At 39.4% G+C, this 10463-nt stretch overlaps 1 protein-coding gene across 1 annotated transcript; it reads left to right on the forward strand.

The window, feature by feature from the left end:
- Positions 1-2346: 2346 nt before the first annotated feature.
- LOC123947150 (olfactory receptor 8S1-like) lies at positions 2347-3270 on the forward strand. Its single transcript, XM_046013152.1, has one exon. It carries the CDS (start codon positions 2347-2349, stop codon positions 3268-3270), a length of 924 nt encoding a protein of 307 aa, XP_045869108.1.
- Positions 3271-10463: the final 7193 nt, after the last annotated feature.

Genomic DNA, 10463 nt, shown 5'->3' on the forward strand with positions numbered 1-10463 from the left:
TATAGACATTTTAACAATGTTTATTCTTCTGATCCAAGAGCATGGAATGGTTTTCCATCTTTTTGTGTCTTCTTCAATTTCTTTCATGAGTGTTCTGTAGTTCCTCGAGTACAGGTCCTTTACCTCTTTGGTTAGGTTTATTCCCAGGTATCTTATGGTTCTTGGTCCTATAGTAAATGGAATCGATTTTCTAATTTCCCTTTCTGTATTTTCATTGTTGGTGTATAAGAAAGCCACTGATTTCTGTACATTGACTTTGTATCCTGCCATGTTACTGAATTGCTGTATGAGTTCTAGTAGTTTGGGGGTGGAGTCTTTGGGGTTTTCCATACAAAGAATCATGTATTCTTTCCAAATATAGCCAAAAACTCTAGAACACTTCTGAAATCCTCATATTTACATATTTTATCCTTTCAATTACCCCTTGTTTAATTTTAGTCTTTTGTTCTTGACCTCATGTAAATCTGACATCAGTGTCTCTTAATGTCAGTATGAAATAAAGCTGAAAATGTCTTCATTCTAAACAGTAAATGAAAGCTAATATTCATTTTCTTGTTTAAAATAGATGCATTTTCATACTTGGAATGTAATCTAGAATTGAATGGAAGACTTTGTCCTTGGTCGTTAAAGAAATCCCTGGAGTCCATTTGATTTGCAATTTAGGATGGTGAGAAGGGTGAGATCCCAAGATCATATGACAAAAATAGCTGCTGCCTTCATGCACACGAAGATGTTAGCACACTAATGAAAAATATTTTTGCCAAAATGCTAGTCTTCTTAGATGAGAACCTGAACTCCCCAAAGATACTGTGGTCAGGCACTGCCTTATGAGTAGAAGTAGAAAACTGGAAACTATTTTCAGGATAGAGCTATCCACAAATCCTTGGTGCTCTCCAAATCTTTGAAAAGCATAAAAGAAACTTATCTTTCCACTTCAGTTGAGTAGATTCCAAGCAAAATGTTTGCTTTCAACACTGTTTGTAATTTTATCCAAGCAAGATCCTCAAAAGTAAATCCTCCAGCTGTTGATGCTTCACCACCACTGGATCTAGCTGAGGTCACACACCAAGGAAGACATTGCACTGTTTGCTCCAGGCACACAGGTAACCTAGACTTGTATCAAGGGTGAGCTTGAGCTTGGGCTGATGGATTTGTTAATAGAATCGGGTTTTTAAGTACACTTGACAAGGAAATAGCAGGATTTGAGGGGGTGCTGGAAGGCAGTTTAAAATGCACGTCAGTGGAAAAAAGAAGAAGAACATCTGAAAGGAGAACAATATAATCAAAGACACTAAAATAAATAGGCCTTTCTAGTATCAAAACGGGCCAAAAAAGCTAAAATATAGGTTAAGGACAAATAAGAAAATCTGAATGTCAGGGGAAGAAAAGTATTCTTCATTCCTGGAACCAGGCCTAGACACTGGGATGAGAATTGGAGAAAACTAGGGAATTCATTTTCTGGATCTTCTACAGGTTCCCAACAGGGCTCAATATCATCTTCCTCCAGGATAAAATGGGGAAAATTTTTATGCATGAAAGCAAGAGGTATTTTTTTTATACTCTGTATTAAAAAAAAGTACTATTAAATTTAACACGCTGTTTAGGAAGTAAGAAAACTTGGATTATTTTGAATAAAAAGAATGAAGAGAAGAGAAAACGTTTATTTGCTGTAGATATGTTACATAATGGTTTTCAAAACATTATTGTAAGGATTTCTTTTCTCTTTTTGTCTTTTTTTTCAGTATTTAAATTTATTTATTTTTTCAGCGTAACAGTATTCATTGTTTTTGCACAACACCCAGTGCTCCATGCAATACGTGCCCTCCCTATTACCCACCACCTGTTCCCCCAGCCTCCCTCTTTTCTCTTTTTTTTTATTTTTTATTTTTTCAGTGTTTCAAGATTCATTGTTTATGCACCACACCCCGTGCTCCATGCAATACGTGCCCTCCACAATACCCACCACTGGGCTCACCCAACCTCCCACCCACCTCCCCTCCGAAAGCCTCAGTTTGTTTCTCAGAGTCCACAGTCTCTCTGAACTTTGGAGCATGCAACAAAAACTGAATAACACTAATGTGTAAGTGAGCCAGCAATATTATTTTTCAAATAAATCCCTGTGAAACAGGAATAGAATTCTTCAAAGTACATGAAGACTGGACAAGAAAGGATTAAAAACTTTTCCTGAGATACAATGAGAGCAGCTTTGAGATACCTGAGCACAAGGTCAAACTAAGCAGGATGGGAGGGATGTATAAGAAGACATGATGATGCCCTAAAAAATGGAAACAATCATAGGTGGTATCATCCCCTTTGTATTTTATTCCAAGGAAATCCCCTCCACAAATGACCTGGAGGAACCACAGCACCATCACTGAGTTTATTCTCACCGGGCTGTCCAACAACCCCCACATCGAGGCTCTGCTCTTTGTGTGCTTCCTGGGAATTTACCTCCTGACTGTGACGGGGAACCTGATGATGCTGCTGGTGATCAGAGCTGATTCCCGCCTCCACACCCCCATGTACTTCTTCCTGAGTAACCTGTCCTTTCTAGACCTCTGTTTCTGTTCAGTCACTGAGCCCAAGCTAGTAAAGGACCTTTTGTCTGAAAAGAAAACTATCTCAGTAGAGGGCTGCCTGACTCAGGTGTTCTTTGTGTTTTTTGGTGCAGGGACTGAAGCCTTTCTGCTCTCAGTGATGGCCTATGACCGCTATGCTGCCATCTGCCACCCACTGCTCTATGGCCAGGTGATGAGCAGCCAGCTCTGTGTGAGGCTGGTGCTGGCCTCATGGGGCCTGGCCTCTCTCAATGCATTTATCATTGTGCTTTTGGGTATTAACCTGGACTTCTGTGAGGCCCAAACTATACACCACTACACTTGTGAGCTGCCTGCCCTTTTCCCTCTGTCCTGTTCTGATATTTCCATCACTACCAATATCCTGCTCTCTTCCATTTTGTTGCATGGGCTTGGAACATTCCTCCCAATCTTCTTCTCCTACGCTCGTATTATCTCCACTATTCTGAGCATCAGCTCCACCTCAGGCAGAACCAAGGCCTTCTCCACCTGCTCCTCTCACCTCATTGCAGTGACCCTGTTCTTTGGTTCGGGTTTTCTTTGTTATCTCATGCCTCCCTTGGGTTCCTCTTTGGATTTGCTCATCTCCTTGCAGTACAGTGTAATCACGCCCTTGTTGAATCCCCTCATCTACAGCCTAAAGAACAAAGAGGTGAAGGCAGCTGTGAGAAGGACACTGGGGAAATATCTCTAAGTACTGACAAAGACACAGTTACAAAGATTGTTCCTTCATGTTTCTTCTTTTCTTCCCACTTTCTCCCACACACAGTGTCACATAACTTGGAAGAAAAATTCCAGAGCTTGTCTGAACAGAGCCTGCCTATTATTCCAAGGCAGTAGTTCTTGATTTGGGCTCCTTATTTGGAAAGTCTGTGCTCTTTTGGTTGGAAGAGAACGTGAAGACAGTTTTCCACAAAACAGATTGATAAGACAACAAAATAATTATGTTGAAAAGATTCAGTGATCATTTCAGGAGATTCGGCATCTGATTGTGAGGAGTTTCAGGAAGAACTAAAAACAAAAGAGGCATTTATTAAATAGAAGATAACTTTTGCAAATCTCAACTCCTGGTAAATAAAGCATTGGTAAATAGAAAAAAAAAATCCTATGTCAACAAAACAATCAAAACTCTATGTAGAATATTATGAATATTAGAACATGATATACTAAAGTTATAAAATATTGCCAGTATTTAGATTTCTTTATTGTAATCTATCTATCCTTATATGAATTCATTAATAAATAAGAAAGAAAATTTAAGTTTCTAAAAGCTCAAATCCAAGCATTAGAAAGATAACAGAAGCTAACATATGAAAAGGAAGATAAAGGAACTAAAAGCACAAATTAACAAGTCAGAAAACAGAAAAACAAAATTGGGAAGTGAATTAAGGTTGTAGTCATTCAAAAAACTCTGTAAAATTTGATATAACCCTGTAGAGTATATTAGGAGGTGCGGTTGGGAGAGGGGGAGGGGGTTATGGACATTGGGGAGGGTATGTGCTATCGTGAGTGCTGTGAAGTGTGTAAACCTGGCGATTCACAGACCTGTACCCCTGGAGATAAAAATACATTACATGTTTATAAAAAAAAAAAAATTGGAAGGGGAGGTTAACCGTAAGAGACTATGGACTCTGAAAAACAACCTGAGGGTTTTGAAGGGTCAGGGATGGGAGTTTGGGGGAACAGGTGGTGGGTAATAGGGTGGGCACGTTTTGCATGGAGCACTGAGTGTTGTGCAAAAACAATGAATACTGTTATGCTGAAAAAATAAATAAATTTTAAAAAAATAATAATAATTAAAAATTAAAAAAAGAAAGAAAAACAGTAACACAACAAATGTAAAAAATAAAAATTTTAAGGAAATATTAAGAATCATCTCAAAAAATCTGAAAAGTGGGCTTTTGTTCAATTTTAAAGCATATGTAAGTCAAGAAAAAGAAAACTGAGCCATTAGATAATTAAAATTTTAAAAACCAAAGAATTAGCTCAAAAGGGCAACAAACACAGATAGTTTTTCAAATGAGTCCAAACTTCAAAGTTGTATGAATTGTTTAGAGTACAGAATAATAGGGGAAGCTGTCAGTGCATTTTCAGAGCTAAAGTAACTCTTACTCAAACCTGTAATATTATCATCTTGTAATGATTATATAGACAACAATTCTAAATGAAATATTAATCTGTTGAATCTGAAAGTATACTGAATCACTTCTTGGCCTTTTGGCTAAGATCAAATGTAAAGTATACTGAAAGAATAACAATGTAAATAATAATCCAAGATCAAGCAAACTTTGTTATTGATTTGATCCCTCAAATCAGTAGGTTAAAGTGAATAATCATATGTCCACCCTAATAGATTCTTAATAGGCATGAAAATAAAATTCAACATCCCTTGTGACCTCAAATATTTAACAATAAAAAATTCTAATGATTCTCTCTTTAATACAAAGTATTTAACATTAAGCAATATTCAACCACATGCTTCATGATAATAACAAATAATATCAAAGAAATTACACCTTAATAAAACAGACAACGCTACCACTCAAATTACTTAAGAACATTATGCAATTTCCTTCCAATGCAGTGAAACAAGTCAGAATTGTCTAAAAACTATAGAACACTTACAAAAGAAATTGAGGAAGATACAAGAAATGGGAAAACATTCCATGATCAGGGATTGGAAGAACAAATATTGTTAAAATGTCTGTGCTACCCAAAGCAATTTACACATTCAATGCAATCCCTATCAAAATAAAATTTTTCACAGAGCTGGAACAAGCAATTCTAAACCTTGTATGGAACCAGAAAAGACCCCAAAGAGCCAAAGTAATGTTGAAAAAGAAAATCAAAGCTGGAGGCAGTAGTCTTTAAGTCTTGATGAGGAGGTGGTAAACTTCAATCTCCTTTCACCTGTGCTTTGCTTTTTTACACCATTATGTCAGGCAAAAGAAGAAACAAGAAATGCTGTAATTTTTGTCCTCAATTTACAAGGGAATATTCTCTATATGAACTCACCTTCAGCTTTGCTACTTATAATTGTCTATTTGCATGTCCTTAAGAAGTCGATTTCTGGCACACCTGGGTGTCTCAGTCGTTAAGCATCTGCCTTCAGCTCTGGGCATGATCCTGGGGTCCTGGGATCAAGTCCCACATCAGTCTCCCTACTTCCTCTCCCACTCCCCCTGTTGGTGTTCCCTCTCTCCCAGTGTCTCTCTCTGTCAAACAAATAAATAAAATCTTTTAAAAAAAGAAGAAGAAGAAGAAGCCTATTTCCATGAAAATTGTCCATTTGCTTGACCTTGCTGCTTTGAAGTATCTAGAGAATTTGTTGATCTATTGTATTAAGAGATGTTAGACTTTAAAATCTTAAAATTGCTAAATGGAGAAAGGAAGTAGAAAAATAGCATTAAGAATTGGTCAGTTCTGGGGCACCTGGGTGGCTCAGTGGGTTAAAGCCTCTGCCTTCAGCTCAGGTCATGATCCCAAGGTCCTGGGATCGAGCTCCACATCAGGCTCTCTGCTCTGCGGGGAGCCTGCTTCCTCCTCTCTCTCTCTCTCTCTCTCTCTCTCTCTCTCTCTCTCTGCCTGCCTCTCTGCCTACTTGTGATCTCTGTCAAATCAATTAAAAAAAAAAAATGAATTGGTCAGTTCCCAGAGCAATTGAACCCATCTCTCATACATGAAATCTAATTTGCTAGTAGAGATATTAGGCAAATGCACATTCATGTAAAAGATTTTTCAGTGATTAGACTTGAGGAGAACTGGTTTGGACCAGTTTAAACCTGGGCAGTCTACACCTACTGACCGGCTTCTCATGCTCTGAAATATTCTCTTTCATAAATGTGTAAAATCAGTAACAGTGGGAGTGGTAGTGGATGGAAACCAGACTTCAATGTGTTGAAGAATTTCTTAAAGATTTTATTTATTTGTTTGTTTGTTTGTTTGTTTTAGAGAGAGAACAAGGGGAAGGGCAGAAGGAAAGGAACAAGTAGACTCCCCACTGAGCATGAAACCCAATACAGGACTTGATCTCACTACCCTGAGATCATGATCTTAACCCAAATCAAGAGTCAGATATTTAACCAACTGAGCCATACAGGTACTCCTTTATTTTCTAATTTAAGATAAAGGACTACAAAGACTACAAAAACACTAACTCAAAGGAATCCATGCACCCCTACATTTATGTCAACATTATCTACAATAGCCAAAATAGATAAACGGCCCAAGTGTTCATCAACTGATGAGTGGATAAAGAGGATGTGGTATAGTGATGGACATTGGGAGGGTATGTGCTATGGTGAGTACTTTGAATTGTGTAAGCCTGATGAATCGAAGACCTATACACCTGAAACAAACAATAAATTATATGTTAATTTAAAAAAAGAGAGAGAAGGTGGTATATATGTATGCTGGAATACTACTCAATCTTAAAAAGAATGAAATCTTGCCACTTGCAATGATATGAATGGAAATGGAGAATGTAATGCAAAGCAAAGTTAAGTGAGTCAGGCACAAAGACCAGTGGAACAGAGTAGAGAACCTAGATATGGACCTGCAACTCTATAGTCAAATAATCTTCAACAAAGCGGGAAAAAATATACAGTGGAAAAAAGACAATCTCTTCAATTAACGAAGCTGGGATATATATGTGTGTGTGTGTGTGTGTGTGTGTGTGTGTGTGTGTGTGTGTGTATACACAGCTATGTATAGAAGAATGAAATTCGACCATTCTCTTATACCATACACAAAGATAAACTCAAAATGGATAAAATACCTCAATGTGAGGCAGGAATCTATCAAAATCCTAGAGGAGAACATAGACAGTAACCTCTTTGACATCAGCCACAGCAGCTTCTTTCAAGACACATCTCCAAAAGCAAAGGAAACAAAAGCGAAAATGAACTTTTGGGACTTCATCAAGATCAAAAGCTTCTGCACAGCAAAGGAATCAGTCAACAAAACAAAGAGGCAACCCATGGAATGGGAGAAGATATTCGCAAATGACACTACAGACAAAGGGCTGATAGTCAAGATCTATTAAGAACTCCTCAAACTCAACACACACAAAACAGATAATCATGTCAAAAAATGGGCAGAAGACATGAACAGACAATTCTCCAAAGAAGGTATACAAATGGCTAACAGACACATGAAAAAATATTCATCTTCATTAGCCATCAGGGCGATTCAAATCAAAACCACATTGTGATATCGCCTTACACCAGTTAGAATGGCCAAAATTAACAAGACAGTAAACAACAAGTGTTGGAGAGGATGTGGAGAAATGGGAACCCTCTTACACCATTGGTGGGAATGTAAGTTGGTATAGCCACTTTGGAAAACAGTGTGGAGATTCCTTAAGAAATTAAAAATAGAGTTACCCTATAACCCTGCAATTGCACTACTGGGTATTTACGCCAAAGATACAGATGTAGTGAAAAGAAGGGCCATATGTACCCCAATGCTCCTAGCATCAATGGCCACAATCACCAAACTGTGGAAAGAACCAAGATGGCCTTCAACAGAAAGAGCCAAGGTGCCCTCCCTTGGAAGGGAGGGGGATGGGGGAGATGGGTGAGCCTGGTGGTGGGTATTAAGGAGGGCACATATTGCATGGAGCACTGGGTGTGGTGCATAAACAATGAATCTTGGAACACTGATAAAAATAAACACTTGAATAAAATAAAATTAATTTTAATAAAAATTAAAATTAAATTTAAAAAAAGAAATGTTCAAAAAAATTAAAAAGAATGTTCTTTGTGAAAAACAAAAAGGCACCACTGAGGGGTTCTGTCTCTAACAGAAAGTTGCCTTCAAGGAAATGGTTCGAAGTGTCCACCCCCTTCAAAGGATGAGTTTGGGAAATTGCCCGAAGGAACCAACATTCCAATTGATCTCTTAGCAAAACCTTCTGTGTACATTTTTGAGTGTGATGAATAGGATTCCTATGGGGCTGCCTTCATCTGTATCCCAGGTCTCCCCAAAAACTATGCTCCTTCTGAATAAATGAATGAATGAATGATAAATAAATAAATAAATAAATAAATAAATAATATGATTAAAGTAGACCTTCTCTGGATTAACTAGGGACTCAAGAAGATGTAGTTTCACTCACAAATGCCCTCCTTTTCCTTATCTACCAACAAGGATGAACAAAACCACTATCATTCCATCAGCTGTTCCACCACTCACCTCATCATGTCAAGACCTAAACTGCCTTTTACCTTATTTACACTCATATTTTACAGATGCAATGTCAGTCAAAGGTCAATGCTTTTTAAGACCAAAAAATCACACTAACTTGGCCTTTAGTATGGGAGTATTTTTTGCTTCCTAGAATTGAGATATTTATTTCCTGATATGCTGTCTGATATTAAGCTTTATAGGAAACTGAGAAGGACAAAGGGCTACAGGCAAATGGGCACAGGTGCACTGGCCTCCAGCTGCCTTCACCACCGCCTGGGCAACCAACTGGAATAGTCATCCATACCTTGGTTTACTCCAGCCCCATGGCCTTCCATCAACCCTGCAACAGGATGGCCCAGACACCCACTACTCAGAGGCCCTGGCACAGATGTCTCCTCCAGGAGGACTTCCCTGACCCTTCCAAAGTTGGCTATAAGCAGGTGTAGGAATATGTGGTTAGACAGTTTAAAGAAAAAAAAAAAAAAACCAGTAACTGCAAAAATGAGGGCCCCAAAAGAAGAGCATTCCCACCCATTCATCAGCCTGGGCCCACTTAATGTGTCTGCAGGTGACATCCATCTGCCCCACCACTTGCAGATCCAGGCATTTTGGGGGTAAAGGCAGGAGGATCACAGCAACATACCAAATGCTTCCAGGACAACACTGAACACCAGGTGGACCAGCAAGAATAACCCTACAGCAGCCCCATCCAGAGGCCTCCATTTCACAGCCTAGGGGATAGAAAGGCAGAGATGGGAAATTGCTTGCCCAAAGTCACACAACCAGTCACATGACCAAGGTCACCCAAACTATCTCCAAGCCCAGGCCTTAACCATCATATGCTAGTGTAGTCAGAGGGTGTTGGAGAGATTATTTTGCCCTCAGTCCCAGCCATGCCTGCTTCACATGACCAGCCTGGAGTTGGGAGCAGAATATTCAGGTGGGCCATACAGATCCTTCCATCCCCAGATACCCAGCATAACCACATACACTTGGGCACACACACTCAGTGTTTGGGGAACCCTGCCCTCCCAGTTCCTGCCCCTGTTATGACTGTGTTAGGGTTGCTGAGTCATGGGCATCATTTTGGGCAGGAGTGGGGCTCCTGGAGTCAGAGAGATGGGTGTGTCCCTCTGTTCTGTCCTGTCTAGGTCCCACCACATGGCCCCTCTTCCCTGTCCCTTGGGGAGCACTCACCATCCTGGAGAAGAGTTCAGAAGCCATGGATGGACATCTGCGAGCTGTACATGGCAAGGTCATGTTGTTAAAAAACAGCCTCTGTGCTCCAGAGCAGAAAAGTCATGTTGTCAAAAACCAATCTCTTCACTCCAGAGTGAAGACAGAGTTTAGATATGAAGAAGGAAGACAGTTTATTACTTTCCAAGGCTAAGAAAGCTCCAGCAGGCTAATGCCTCCAAGACTGCAAGACTTCAGGCTTACAGGAGTAAAAGGCTGAGGACTTCCTAGGAAGCTACAGGATTTGGGCAGTTTCAATACAAATCTGGTATGTGGGGCCAGCCACGTTCATCATGTCTTCCAAGTGGTCTCATGACTAGCCGTGCCACCAGCCATCCAAGCCATTAGTAAGTCTACATTGATGTCAGCAGGATGTCACATCAATACCAAAAGTCTGGAACAAATAATTCTACAGAAACACAAGTGAAGGGAACAGGATGCTTCAAGAATGAGGGAGACAAA

Source organism: Meles meles, chromosome 7, assembly GCF_922984935.1.
Source record: "Meles meles chromosome 7, mMelMel3.1 paternal haplotype, whole genome shotgun sequence".
In the NCBI taxonomy this organism is placed as follows: Eukaryota; Metazoa; Chordata; class Mammalia; order Carnivora; family Mustelidae; genus Meles; species Meles meles.

Excerpts from the sequence above, each read along its gene's own strand:
- LOC123947150 (XM_046013152.1), top strand. The coding sequence starts at position 2,347 with ATGACCTGGAGGAACCACAGCACCATCACTGAGTTTATTCTCACCGGG.